This window comes from Astyanax mexicanus, chromosome 7 (genome assembly GCF_023375975.1).
Source record: "Astyanax mexicanus isolate ESR-SI-001 chromosome 7, AstMex3_surface, whole genome shotgun sequence".
NCBI classification, from domain to species: domain Eukaryota; kingdom Metazoa; phylum Chordata; class Actinopteri; order Characiformes; family Acestrorhamphidae; genus Astyanax; species Astyanax mexicanus.
Genome location: NC_064414.1, coordinates 52,831,899 through 52,847,245, shown reverse-complemented (window position 1 = coordinate 52,847,245; position 15,347 = coordinate 52,831,899). Strand labels below are relative to the sequence as shown.

Genomic DNA, 15,347 nt, shown 5'->3' with positions numbered 1-15,347 from the left:
TGTAGCTAAACCTCACTAGCATCGCAATAGCATGCTATAAATGCTATAGCCAAGTCGTAGCAGTGGTTGGTACTACACCCTGGTGAAAAAAATATATACTTAATTTTACTTAAAACATATTGAGAAATGTCTTATTATGCTGTAAATATACTTAAAATATATTAAAAGTACATTAATATTATGCTTTCATCAAAGGTTTGAAAGAAAACTTTGATCAAACTTTAAAACAAGTATTAAAAAAATCGACTTCGATGAATTACACTTTTTGTTTGATGTAATTCAATATACTTGTAAAATACTTATATCCAAATATACTTTTGTAAATTTTAACCAAATTGTGTTAAAAACAGCTGTTACAGTAGTTCACTTAAAGTATAATGTATCGTGTAACTTTTTAGAAAGTAAATGGAATTACTAATACTAATTAAATCATTCTAAAGTAAATTTGTAACAAGTGCAGTATATTAAAATATATATTTTTATACCCAACAAAATATACTAGAAGTGTGCTACTTACAAAAGACAGGAACAAGAAGCATATATTTGTACCCTAATGTAAATAGATCACATATATTTAACATCAAATCAAATCAAATCAAATCAAATTTATTTGTATAGCGTTTTTACAACTGGTGTTGGCACAAAGCAGCTTTACAGAAACATGATTACAGGACAAAGAATCAGGCAAAACATTAAACATAGAAAATACAGAATACAGAACCCCCAGTGAGCGCGGAGGCAAGGAAAAACTCCCTCAGAGCTGCAGGAGGAGGAAGAAACCTTGGGAGGACCAAGACTCACATTTGAGGGGGGACCATCCTACCACTGGTCAAACGGCTTTTAAATTAAAATTTAAAAGTCTTATACATCCATATAGGTTTTATGTACTCAGGAGTGTAATAGCGCCACTAATGGCACTAATAAGAACATCAATTCTTATTAAATTTCTAATGGTGTATAATAAATAGTGATAGAGTTGTAATATGTTAAATTAAATTAAATTAAATTAAATGTATTATAATTTTACTGTAAGCATATTTAAAATATGGGGTTACATACATGAAGTAGTTCATATGTTTAAATGTCATTTAAGTTTATTTAAAATAGTCCCATTTTAGTACTGTTAAGTACACTTATCACTATTTAAGTAAGGCTTTTGTAGTATGTTTATACTGTAATTAAAGTAAAATAAGTACAAAAAAAGTTGTTCTATTTTGGCTCTCTTTAAATAAATTGATTAATAATAATGTGGCTACAAGAACACTTTAGTGCACTATAGCATAATAATGCTTAATATACTTTAATCTACTTTTTTTCTTACTTTTTGGAGCCTCTATAAAGGTAATAATCTTTACCAGCTTTAACTTTAACTTCAATCATCATCATCACTGTGCTAAAACATAAAGATCTGTAAGCAGAGCAGCCGCCAGATCATTGGACGTTCCTCACTCACCACCAGGTGTGTCACACTACTCCACAGCTCACTAATCCACACACTCACTATAATCCAATTCCCCCAGTCTGTGAGGCTCAGGCCACTCTGTTACCTCATAGTCCCTTTCAGCAATTCGCCTGCTCTGGTTTCAGGCTAGTAACACACAAATACACATACATTACATACACACACACACGTGTTAATAATTATTAACAATAATTAAACATTGTAAATAATAGCAAACTGTCACGCCTGCAATCTCCAGTCTCCGGACTATGATACCCACAATGCACCTCACACTGACATCACTCCCACTCCTGATCACATGGCACTGCACATGGCACCACCAGGAAGTCAATCACCAGAGTATTGATTTCACCTGTTCACCTCAATACATATATACCTTCATCCCACTGGCTGAATAGACATGTTTAAAAAAAATAAGAGACCACTCAAGTTTCTGTATCAGTTTTTCTTATTTTGCTATTTATAGATATATGTTTGAGCAAAATGAACGTTGTTGTTTTATTCTATAAACTACATACCACATTTCTCCCAAACTCCAAATAATTTATTTGCAGAAAAATGAGAAATGGCTGAAATAACAAAAAAAGGCAGAGCTTGCAGACCTCGAATAATGCAAAGAAAACAAGTTCATATTCATACATTTTTAAGAGTTGATCACAGTTTTCATGCATCTTGGCATCATGTTCTCCTCCACCAGTCTTACACACTGCTTTTGGATAACTTTATGCTGCTTTACTCCTGGTGCAAAAATTCAAGCAGTTCAGTTTGGTGGTTTCAATCAAATCAAAGAAACTCATCATTTTTGAACAGCCTCTTAATTTTTTTCCAGAGATTAATTTCTTTAGACCAAACACAGATATGAGGGTCTAACATCCCCATCTTTAGCCCTGTGAAGGACTTTTTAACATTCATTTCAAAGCCATTGGACCAGTGGTAGGATGGTCCCCCTTGGTCCTCCCAAGGATTCTTCCTCCTCCAGCTCTGAGGGACTTTTTTCCTTGCCTCCATGCTTGCTGGGAGTTCTGTATTCTGTATTTTAATACTATAGTAATGTAGACACTGCTATCCCATGATTTTTGGCATATGCTCTTACACACAGTCAGACAGATTTGAACAGTGTAAGAGTGAGTTCTGTACTCGGGGGGATTTCAGGCTACAGTCTGGGTTCAGTCAGGTAGAAACAGACGCAGCGTGTTTAGACTCACTAACGCTCTGTAATTAGTCTGCTGATTGAATGGAGCCTCATCAGTCGACTGCAAACACGGGACTGACACGGTCCCACCGCTCCCACAGGCCGCCGCGAGCCCAACGTCTTACAGGAAGTTAATTCTGCTCATCCATATGTGCTGGAAAGCTGCTTTATCATATCTCAGCCCTGCGCCGCTGTCATCAGCACAAACGCCTCAGATTAACCTGTTTAATCCTCATTTCCATCATATAATCAAACTCATTTATTTAACTGTGACATTAAGGGAAAGGTAATTCAGGTAAAGGAACATTTGTGAGGAAAATGCATTTGTGGGATGAGCAGCAGAGATTAGTAGAGTATGTGGGTTGCGTCCATTAAAAACAAAATTGCCATATCTTCTCTGCCAATGCTGAACAGCTTATTCTGCTGTTGCCATTGACACATGTTTTGAGCTTCTGGTTGCCCAGTGTTCCTGACTGGCACCTGATGGTCAGTAGGTACTTTCTCCAAGAATGGACATCATGCCCAAATATCATGTTTGGCTGATCCGTTTGGCAACTTCAAGCTGGTGTTCCCAAGAAGATCGCCAAACACCAAACCAGTCAATGGCAGAATAAGCTGATTGGCACTGGCCAAGAAGATCTAACAAGTTTTAATGGGTGCAAACCACATACTTACTGCAGCTCTGCTGCTTATTCCACAGATGCATATTATAGTAACATTTTATTTGGATGGTCCATTATACTGTAGAGGCTTTATAGATGCTCACCTGACATCAAACTGAATGTCTATTAAATGCAACTGAACTCTACTGACTGAAACCCAACACCCTACCTCTACCTCTAACCTGAACTCTAATCTGAATATTTTAGGTTAAAGGTTGAGTTAAAGTTTGGGTTATGGTTGAGATTAGGATTAGGCATAGGTTAGGTTTTATAGAAAGTAATTTATATTCAACTTAGAGTTAGATATAGAGCTCTGGAAACATGAAGAGGCCACTTCAGTTTCTGAATCAGTTTCTCTGATTTTAATATTTATAGGTATATATTTGAACTACATTTATAAAATTTCTCCCAAAATTCCAAATAAAAATATTGTCATTTAGAGCATTTTTTGCAGAAAATGTGAAATGGCTGAAATGACAAAAAAGATGCAGAGCTTTCAGACCTCAAATAATGCAAAGAAAACAAGTTCATATTCATAAAGTTTTAAAGAGTGTTTTTTAAACACAATTTTCATGCACCTTAGTATGTTCTCCTCCACCAGTCTTACACACTGCTTTTTGATAACTTTATGCCTGCACTCCTGGTGCAAAAAATCAAGCAGTTCAGTTTGATTTGGTGGCTTGTGATCATCCATCTTCCTCTTGATTATATTCCAGAGGCTTTTAATTTAGTAAAATAAAAGAAACTGATCTCTTATAAAAGAAGGAATCTCTTATTTTGTTCAGAGCTGTACATGATTTACATGAAATTACATGTTAGTTGAATGTAGGGTAAACATCTGTGAGGATCTATTATCAATAATGGACCATTCAAATTGATCCATAGTGATTCCCATGTTCCTTGTGATATAAATGTGGAACTAAGGTAGAAGAGTGGATGTATCATGATTTTTAAATTAAATGCATTATTGTATAAATACACTGTAATAATAACTGTAAAAATAAGTATAATTCTGTATGTATACAATTGAATCAATTTAATGTTGCAAAAACTTCCATTCACAAAAACTAGACCAAATATATGTAGATGGAGATGTTTATGCTTATATACTGCAATAAAAATAAAAAAATAATTGCTAATGGGGTAAGCATTTTTTCTTAGTTAAATTTCTTAAAATAAGACTTAAATCACTGATGCAAAATGCTTAGATTTGTCAAAATAATGTAAATTTGGAAACAAGAATCAGAATAACTTGACTGGTGACCTTTTGTGCTTAATTTGATTAAAATTCCTTAAAATAAGTTATACATTCTAAGTGAGACTGATTAAGATCGTTATTCCCAAAATAATCTTAAACTTACACAATTCTTAGTCAGCCAAAAAATTGTCCTATCAAAAAAAAAATATATATATATATATAAAATGTTTGCCTTTAAATTAGATGATTTCACTTACTTAAGATTTATTTTTTTGGATGGAGGCTAAAGAGTAAATGTTTAATTACAGCAATACATTTGTTAAAGAGTTTTCAGTAACAGTAAAAAAAAAACAATTGTGAAATTAGTTTAAATGTATTGACTGGCAAAATCAGACAAACATACAGAAATTATGAACAAATATAAAATCTGAGCAGTACATGCTGTTGTTTGCTCTTTTTAAGTTCCTTCTGAGGAGTGAATGTATCATGATTTTTAAATGATATGCTTTTTTGTATCATTTTTCCCAATCCAGTTGGATGCCCACACAAAACCTGTTGGTTATCTGGTCTACAAACATCTCAGTGATACAAATATGGCACCATTTAAAAGAGAAATTAATATGTTTTCCAATAGTATAGGATTTACAACAAAGAAATAATGTACCAAACACAAATTTTCTTTATTTTTGTGCTTATTCCCAATCCAGAATGATGCCCACAATAAAAACACTGGGACATATGGTCTGCAAACATCTCCAAAGCATTGCATCTTCAGAAACCACAAGCTACCAAAGTGTACATCAGCTGATTTTACTCAATATACACAACATTAAAGCATTCAGACAGGTTCTCCCAGTGATCTACCCAGTCTACAGTATCTATATCTACATCAGCCACTGTGGTTCCAGTCCAGTCCCAGTATAATAAACTGGGCTATAGACCATCAGCTGGCCACAGGCTCACCGTGAACGCGCCTATTAGCACGTGAGCTATCTCAGAGCCCAGCTCACCCCGCAGCGGAACAGACAGCACAGACACAGACAGAGATAATGCAGGTGAAGATGAGCAGCAGGATGAGCAGGTGAAGCTCCAGGCCCTTACCTGGGCAGCGGGTCAGTAAGGGTGGAGGAGGTGGAGGTGGAGGACGGTGGACAGCGCGCGGTGCTGAAATCAGGCTCGGTCTCTGAGCGCAGACTCTCCGGAGCCTCCAGCTTCCCCCGCTCGCTGCACGCCATTGGTCCGCTGGCCGCCACGTCACGAATACAGCGCGCTCCGATTGGCTGGTCTTGTTGTCCGTCAGCAAATGCAAGTGCACACCTCCGCGCAGATTACAGGCTGCAGCCTCGACCATCTGAGAGCTGGGGCGGGGCTTAACGCGCAATGCATTATGGGAAACGTAGTTCATTTCTTGTCTAAGTTAAAATTGGTTTTAAATATAGCAGTAATGGAAATGTATGAGTAAAGCATTCCAATTAAACAAGAAACATTATTAATATATGGATCAATAATTAATAATCTATCTATCTATCTATCTATCTATCTATCTATCTATCTATCTATCTATCTATCTATCTATCTATCTATCTATCTATCTATCTATTTGTCTATATGTCTATTCATTCATTCCCAATTATAAAAAATGGGATGCTGTGTATAATCTTTATAAATGTAAATTAATATAAAAATAAACCATTTTAAAAATCTTATTGAGCTAGATTTTATTCACAATAAAAAAAATATTCACAATAAAAATAACATTTTAAGGTGTGTAGTGATGAACTCTGAAGCTACATGAAGTTTGGAGGTGTGTAGTGATGAGCTCTGAAGCTACATGAAGTTTGGAGGTGTGTAGTGATGATAAACTCTGAAGCTACATGAAGTTTGGAGGTGTGTAGTGATGAACTCTGAAGCTACATGAAGTTTGGAGGTGTGTAGTGATGAACTCTGAAGCTACATGAAGTTTGGAGGTGTGTAGTGATGATTAACTACTCTGAAGCTACATGAAGTTTGGAGGTGTGTAGTGATGATAAACTCTGAAGCTACATGAAGTTTGGAGGTGTGTAGTGATGATAAACTCTGAAGCTACATGAAGTTTTGTGGTGTGTAGTGATGATGAACTCTGAAGCTACATGAAGTTTTGTGGTGTGTAGTGATGATGAACTCTGAAGCTACATGAAGTTTGGAGGTGTGTAGTGATGATAGATTCCGAAGCTACATGAAGTTTGGAGGTGTGTAGTGAGTGATGAACTCTAAAGCTACATGAAGTTTGGAGGTGTGCAGTGATGATAAATTCCAAAGCTACATAAAGTTTGGAGGTGTGTAGTGAGTGATGAACTCTGAAGCTACATGAAGTTTGGAGGTGTGTAGTGATGATGAACTCTGAAGCTACATGAAGTTTGGAGGTGTGTAGTGATGATCATTGAAGCTACATGAAGTTTGGAGGTGTGTAGTGATGATAAACTCTGAAGCTAGATGAAGTTTGGAGGTGTGTAGTGATGATGAACTCTGAAGCTACATGAAGTTTGGAGGTGTGTAGTGATGATCATTGAAGCTACATGGAGTTTGGAGGTGTGTAGTGATGATCATTGAAGCTACATGAAGTTTGGAGGTGTGTAGTGAGTGATGAACTCTGAAGCTAAATGAAGTTTGGAGGTGTGTAGTGAGTGATGAACTCTGAAGCTACATGAAGTTTGGAGGTGTGTAGTGATGATCATTGAAGCTACATGAAGTTTGGAGGTGTGTAGTAGTGATGAACTCTGAAGCTAAATGAAGTTTGGAGGTGTGTAGTGAGTGATGAACTCTGAAGCTACATGAAGTTTGGAGGTGTGTAGTAGTGATGAACTCTGAAGCTAAATGAAGTTTGGAGGTGTGTAGTGAGTGATGAACTCTGAAGCTACATGAAGTTTGGAGGTGTGTAGTGATGATGAACTCTGAAGCTACATGAAGTTTGGAGGTGTGTAGTGATGAACTCTGAAGCTACATGAAGTTTGGAGGTGTGTAGTGATGATAAACTCTGAAGCTACATGAAGTTTTGTGGTGTGTAGTGATGATAAACTCTGAAGCTACATGAAGTTTGGAGGTGTGTAGTGATGATAGATTCCGAAGCTACATGAAGTTTGGAGGTGTGTAGTGAGTGATGAACTCTAAAGCTACATGAAGTTTGGAGGTGTGCAGTGATGATAAATTCCAAAGCTACATAAAGTTTGGAGGTGTGTAGTGAGTGATGAACTCTGAAGCTAAATGAAGTTTGGAGGTGTGTAGTGAGTGATGAACTCTGAAGCTACATGAAGTTTGGAGGTGTGTAGTGATGATCATTGAAGCTACATGAAGTTTGGAGGTGTGTAGTAGTGATGAACTCTGAAGCTAAATGAAGTTTGGAGGTGTGTAGTGAGTGATGAACTCTGAAGCTACATGAAGTTTGGAGGTGTGTAGTAGTGATGAACTCTGAAGCTAAATGAAGTTTGGAGGTGTGTAGTGAGTGATGAACTCTGAAGCTACATGAAGTTTGGAGGTGTGTAGTGATGATCATTGAAGCTACATGAAGTTTGGAGGTGTGTAGTGATGGTGAACTCTGAAGCTACATGAAGTTTGGAGGTGTGTAGTGATGATAAACTCTGAAGCTACATGAAGTTTGGAGGTGTGTAGTGATGATGAACTCTGAAGCTACATGAAGTTTGGAGGTGTGTAGTGATGAACTCTGAAGCTACATGAAGTTTGGAGGTGTGTAGTGATGATAAACTCTGAAGCTACATGAAGTTTTGTGGTGTGTAGTGATGATAAACTCTGAAGCTACATGAAGTTTGGAGGTGTGTAGTGAGTGATGAACTCTAAAGCTACATGAAGTTTGGAGGTGTGCAGTGATGATAAATTCCAAAGCTACATAAAGTTTGGAGGTGTGTAGTGAGTGATGAACTCTAAAGCTACATGAAGTTTGGAGGTGTGTAGTGATGGTGAACTCTGAAGCTACATGAAGTTTGGAGGTGTGTAGTGAGTGATGAACTCTGAAGCTACATGAAGTTTGGAGGTGTGTAGTGATGATCATTGAAGCTACATGAAGTTTGGAGGTGTGTAGTGATGATCATTGAAGCTACATGAAGTTTGGAGGTGTGTAGTGAGTGATGAACTCTGAAGCTACATGAAGTTTGGAGGTGTGTAGTGATGGTGAACTCTGAAGCTACATGAAGTTTGGAGGTGTGTAGTGATGATGAACTCTGAAGCTACAGGAAGTTTGGGGGTGTGTGATGAACTCTAAAGATGTGCCTCCATCAACTCCATTTAGTCTGCTGTACCAATTAAAAACACTCTGTACAAACATTAATTACACACACAACCCTCAATTTGTAACTCAAAGTACTAAAATACATGTTAACTAGCTAACTTAGTTTATTATAGGTGCTTAAACAATTTTTTAAAAGTATTTTAGAGAGTGGAGCTCAACGCTGATACTGAGAATGCGTGGTTTCAAAATAAAAGTCTGCTTTACACTTAATAATTCAATGTAAAATTGCACAAAAATCACAAATATAAAATAAATAAAAGCATGAAATACTGACAAAAATAACAGACACTTAGAGATGGATTTTATGTGAAATAAAACAAAATTGTACTCTTTTCTTATCCATTACACGTGCGCAGAATACCACTGCTGGCGTAAAACTGCACAGACTAGAGACCCTTCTCATTTAGTGTCCAAGCCTTTGACTGGTACTATTTGTGCACATTTTATTCATTGAAAATGTTTCCATAATCCTACCAGCAGAGTGTGCTGTCTGCCCAATAAATCCCCCCAGACTCCTGGTGTAAAAGGGTGTGTTCTGCGCGTGAATGGAGGAAAGAGGCATCGTGTGCTGAGAGCTAGACTGAGATGTTTTTGCTGAGCTTCATTCATTAATGAGGATGAAATGACCTACATTCAGCTCTACACCAGTATTATCACATGACTACTTATGTATGTCAATGTAATAATCTATTTATTAATTATAGTAAAATATCATGCTGTATTTATTAATCAACCTGGGTTAAACAGTGCAGTACAGTAGCACAGTATATTATATTAAATAAGGCCAGTGAATAATCCACACAAGCTACCTATAATATTGTATAATCCAATTAAAAACCATGCATACTGCTGGAGTTAAGTGTTTTTTCTGGACATATTTATTTGCATCAATGCAAAACAAGCCTATATACACCAATAAACATTCAACAGGACTGATTCAGTTGTGTTTTAAGAATAATTCGATTCGTTTTCACAGTGTGAATGCTAAATTAACACAATTAATACATAAAAACAGACATATTTAACCCTAAATACAGTCTATTTATTCGTTCACCGTCCTAAAGATGCTCCCACTAAAAAAGCTGCCCCTCCAGAGACTCCAGTGATTCACCGCGGAATCGTTCACGAGCGAACGATTCACTCAAATCAAAGGTTCAAACGAGTCGATTCAGTAGCTCTCCCCTGTTTCTCGGTTTCTCCTCCCTCTGCTGGTCCTCTGGCGTCTCCTGATCCTGATCCTCCTCACAGAAACTCTCATCAGACTCCTGAAGAGTTTAACTCTGGACTACCAGCAGATTTCAGCTCATTCTTGTCTTTAAATCTCTAGAAATGGGTGAGTTTTAAACTTTTAGCTCCTGAAACTCGAGATGTTTTCCTCCTCAAACTCCAGCTGTGTGGCATTGTTTGCTTTTTTATGCTTTCCTGCAAGTTAAAAGTTATATATACATATGAGGCATATATATTGGACTTATTCACTTATGCATCTTTTAATCTGAATAGTCAGTTCCATCTTAATTTGTGCAGAAGATAATTCGAAAAAATCAGAATCAGATTCAGGTGTGAACTCTGTAAAAGTTGGTTTACTTATTGCTTAGTGCTTTCTTCTACATTGGGCATTGTTTCTTATTCAAATTTTATATTACACCATAAGTAAGTTGGTTTACTTATTTGTGCTTTCCTGTACATTAGAAGTGAATTGTCTATTCCACCTTAAGTAAAGCAGTAGATCATTCTAATAGGGACAAAAAGTTGTGTACACGTCTCTGTTATGGTTTATTTATTGATGCTTTTATTTTATTTTATTTTATTATATTATTGATGTTTATTTATTGATCTTTGTGGAAAGGTATTGTTGGGCACTCTTTCTAATCCAAATTTTCCATTCCACCTTAAGTGTGCGCTAGCAAATTACAATGGAGTCAAATAAATCTGTTGGACTGAATCAGATATAAGTGTGAACTCTGTAAAAGTTGGTTTACTTATTGCTTAGAGGTTTCCTGTACATTGGACGTGCTTTTCTGTACATTAGAAGTGTTTTTTTCTGTATGTTAGATGTGCTTTCCTGTACATTGGGCATTGTGTCTAATTCTAATTTCATATTCCACCATAGGTTAATAGTGCAGAGTTTGATTAATTTGAGTGTGGTTTATGGTAATGATACTTTTCTTAGAAGTTCATGTCAAGCACAATTTTTCATCCGAATTTTCTGTTTCACCTTAAATGAAGCAGTAGATCATTCTAACAGGGACAAAAAGTTGTGTACACGTCACTGATATGGTTTATTTATTGATGCTATCTTTGTGGAAAGGTATTGTTGGGCATGCTTTCTAATCCAAATTTTCCATTCCACCTTAAGTGTGCGCTAGCAAATTACAATGGAGTCAAATAAATCTGTTGGACTGAATCAGATATAAGTGTGAACTCTGTAAAAGTTGGTTTACTTATTGCTTAGAGGTTTCCTGTACATTAGAAGTGTTTTTTCTGCATGTTAGAAGTACTTTCCTGTACATTAGAAGTGAATTGTCTATTCCACCTTAAGTAAAGCAGTAGATCATTCTAACAAAGACAAAAAGTTGTATACACGTCTCTGTTATGGTTTATTTATTGATGCTATCTTTGTGGAAAGGTATTGTTGGGCATGCTTTCTAATCCAAATTTTCCATTCCACCTTAAGTGTGCGCTAGCAAATTACAATGGAGTCAAATAAATCTGTTGGACTGAATCAGATATAAGTGTGAACTCTGTAAAAGTTGGTTTACTTATTGCTTAGAGGTTTCCTGTACATTGGAAGTGCTTTTCTGTACATTAGAAGTGTTTTTTTCTGTATGTTAGAAGTGCTTTCCTGTACATTAGGCATTGTGTCTAATTCTAATTTTATATTCCATAATAAGTAAGTAGTGCAGAATTTGATTAATTTGAGTGTGGTTTATGGTAATGATACTTTTGTTAGAAGTTCATGTCAAGCACAATTTCTCATCAGAATTTTCTGTTCCACCTTAAGTGATGCAGTAGATCATTCTAACAGAGACAAAACGTTTCTGTTATGGTTTATTTAATGATGCTTTCTTTGTGGAAAGGTAATGTTAAGTGGTACGTTAGATAAATACAATAGAGTCAAATTGACATGTTGGACTGAATTAGATTCAGGTGTGAACTCTGTAAAAGATGCTTTACTTATTTGTGCTTTCCTGTACAATGGGCATTGTTTATAATTCTAGTTTTATATTCCACCATAAGTAAGTAGTGCAGTATTTGATTAATGTGAGTGTGGTTTATAAGAAGTTCATGTCAGGCACAGTTTCTGTTCCACCTTAAGTAATGCAGTAGATAATTCTAACAGAGTAGAGTTAATATGACCAGAAAAAGAGAAGTCTTGGTTTCTCACAGTTTTGATAGACAGTTTCTTCCTGATCCAGCTCTAGGGGATTTTTTTTTCTTGTCTCTGTCGCTCACAGTTATGTTGTATGTTTAAAGTTTTATCTGTTTTACAACAGCTTTGTTTGTAAATTGTGTAAGTTGCTTTTTTTTGTAAAGGTAATGTTGCACACCGTTTCTAATCTGAAATTTCCATTCCACCTTAAGTGGTGCACTAGATAATTAAAATAAAATCAAATTAATATGCTGGAATGAATCCGATTCAGGTGTGAACTCCTTAAGCTACAATGATCTGTGAGTGTCTATGCTTTTTTACTGGTTTCTGTTGACATATGATGGACAGGTAAATAAACTAAAACTGTAATAATCAGATTATCTGGTTCCCTGCTGGTTATTGTATGGCTGAAGTCCAGGGATGTTCAGTAGTTTGTAGTTTTTTTTTCAGAGGATGTTCAGTAGTCTGTAGATGGTTGCATCAGGGAATGTTCAGTGGTCACTAGCCAGAACATTTAGTATTGTTTAGAGCATGTTCAGTAGTCTGTAGTTGTTTAAAAGGCTAATCAGTAGTTAGTAGTTTGATCAGAGGATGTTCAGTAGTCTGTAGTTGGGTCGGAAGACATTCATCAGTCTGGAGTTGGATTAAAGGATGTTAAGGAGTTTGTAGTTGGGTCAGATATGTTCATTAGTGTGTTGTTGGATAAGATATGTCCAGTAGTCTCTAGTTTGGCTAAAGCAGTCTGTGTTGTCTGTAGTTTGGTCAGAGCATGTTCAGTAGTCTGTAATTTTTTACAGCATGTTCAGCAGTCTGTAGTTTGGTCAAAACATGTTCAGTAGTCTGTAGTTTGGTCAGAAGATATTTAGTAGTCTGTAGTTGGGTCAGAGGATGTTCAGTAGTCTGTAGTTTTGACAGGCAGTGTTCAGTAGCATGTAGTTTGGTCTGGCGATGTTCAGTCATCTGTAGTTTGGTCACAACATGTTCAGCAGTCTGTAGTTTGGTCTGGAGATGTTCAGTAGTCTGTAGTTTGGTCAGAGCATATTCACTAGTCTGTAGTTTGGTCAGTGGGTATTCAGTAGTCTGTAGTTTCGTCAGAGGACATTCACTAGTCTGCAGTTTGTTCAGAGGTTGTTCAGTAGTTTGTAGTTTGGTCAGTGGTGCTCAGTAGTATGTAGTTAGTTTACAGAATGTTCAGTAGTCTGTAATTAGGCCGGAGCATGTTTAGTAGTATGTCGTTTGTTCACAGCATGGTCAGTAGTCTGTAGTTAGTTTACAGCATGTTCAGGAGTCTGTAGTTTGGTCAGAGCATGTTTAGAAGTGTGTCATTTGTTCACAGCATGTTCAATAGTCTGTAGTTTGCTCAGGGGTGTCAAGGAGTCTGTAGTTTGGTCTGGCAATGTTCAGTAGTTTGTAGTTGGCTCAGATGTTGTTCAGTAGTCTGTTTTTTGGTCAGTGGGTATTCAGTAGTCTGTAGTTTCATCAGAGGACATTCACTAGTCTGTAGTTTGTTCAGAGGTTGTTCAGTAGTCTGTAGTTTGGTCAGTGGTGCTCAGTAGTATGTAATTCGTTTACAGAATGTTCAGTAGTCTGTAATTAGGCCGGAGCATGTTTAGTAGTATGTCATTTGTTTACAGCATGTTCAGGAGTCTGTAGTTTCGTCAGAGCATGTTTAGTAGTATGTCATTTGTTCACAGCATGTTCAATAGTCTGTAGTTTGCTCAGGGGGTGTCAAGGAGTCTGTAGTTTGGTCTGGCAATATTCAGTAGTTTGTAGTTGGCTCAGAGGTTGTTCAGTAGTCTGTAGTTAGTTTAGGGGGTGTTCAGTAGTGTGCAGTTTGGTCTGCAGGTGTTCAGTAGTCTGTAATTTGGTCAGGGGGTGTTCAGTAGTCTGTAGTTTGATCAGAGGATTTTCAGGAGTCTGTAGTTGACTTTGTATTATGGATGGTTTACTGCAGTTTATTTGGAATTATCTGTATTGGTGTCCACAGTCACAGCAGGGGCTTTAGCTGAGCTCAGTTAGTCGGACTTTAGCAGATGGTGTGAAACTGATAACACTCTGAGTGTGTGTGTTTCTGAGTGTGTGTGTTTCGGAGTGTGTGTGTTTCGGAGTGTGTGTGTGTGTGTGTTCCTGATCCCATTAGTGTTTTAATGATACTAAACAAACAGGGCTGAGGAAGAGAGTGGTGCTGAAAGGAAAACTTTTCGGTAACGCTTTCTTTTACAGTACCCTAAGTTCTAGGTATTAACCAGGTAATAGTGAGGTACAAACTCGGAAGTACTAAGTAATTATTTTTGGTAACAAGATGGTAAGTACCAGGAAAGTCTTGCCTAATTACACTGAAATGTCTAGGTATTAACCAGGTAATAGTGAGGTACAAACTCGGAAGTACTAAATAATTATTTTGGGTAACAAGATGGTAAGTACCAGAAAAGTCTTGCCTAATTACACTGAAATGGAACTAGGTAATAAACAGGTACATGGGTGGTACAAAGTCCAAAGTACTAGGTAATTATGTTGGTTAACAAGATGGTAAGAACCAGACAGTTCAATTTAATTACACTGAAATATCTCACAGGTTCTAGGTAATAACCAGGTAAGTGTGAGGTACTAACCCCAGTAACATGATGATAAATACCAATATAGTCTCCTTACCCTGAAATATCTCGCAGGTTCTAGGTAATAACCAGGTAAGTGTGAGGTACTAACCCCAGTAACATGATGATAAGTACCAATACTGTTCATTTTAATCAGTCTCTATTTATTTGACTGAGAAATCCCTAAAAATGAATTTAAGGTTTATAGAGTGGAATTCTTCACTAGGAAGACAGCACAGGAATGGAATACCTGACCATATGTTTAAAGACATTAGAGCATGTTACAAGGTTTAAGGGTGAAAAAGTATACCATAAGAATAAAGTGTTGAATATGTGTATTTACCCCCTTTTTAAACATAATTTGTAGAATAAGGTCTTACATGTTAAATATATATATATATATATATATATATATATATATATATATATATATATATATATATATATATATATATATATATATATTTAACTTATATATATAAATTAAAACTGCTTAAAAATCAGGGTTATTAAAACTACCAAATATTGATTTCTGAAATCTTAAAACATTATTATAGTTGTTTCTAAATTAATATTAACTGCTTTTGTTT

The 15,347-nt window shown here is 36.3% G+C and overlaps 2 protein-coding genes across 3 annotated transcripts in view; one reads left to right on the top strand and one right to left on the bottom strand.

Moving 5' to 3' along the window:
• Positions 1-5,721, bottom strand: part of wdr17 (WD repeat domain 17) — a 55,695-nt gene extending 49,974 nt beyond the window's left edge. For both annotated transcript variants that reach the window (XM_049481375.1, XM_049481376.1), the window contains exon 1: positions 5,616-5,721. The gene's annotated coding sequence lies outside the window, so the exon portion shown is untranslated. The remainder of the gene's footprint in view (positions 1-5,615) is intronic.
• A 4,288-nt stretch (positions 5,722-10,009) lies between these two features.
• gpm6ab (glycoprotein M6Ab) overlaps positions 10,010-15,347 on the top strand; it is a 158,432-nt gene continuing 153,094 nt past the window's right edge. The window contains exon 1 of the mRNA XM_049481409.1: positions 10,010-10,126. Within this exon, the coding sequence (XP_049337366.1) occupies positions 10,123-10,126 (4 nt within the window). The 5' untranslated portion in view covers positions 10,010-10,122. The remainder of the gene's footprint in view (positions 10,127-15,347) is intronic.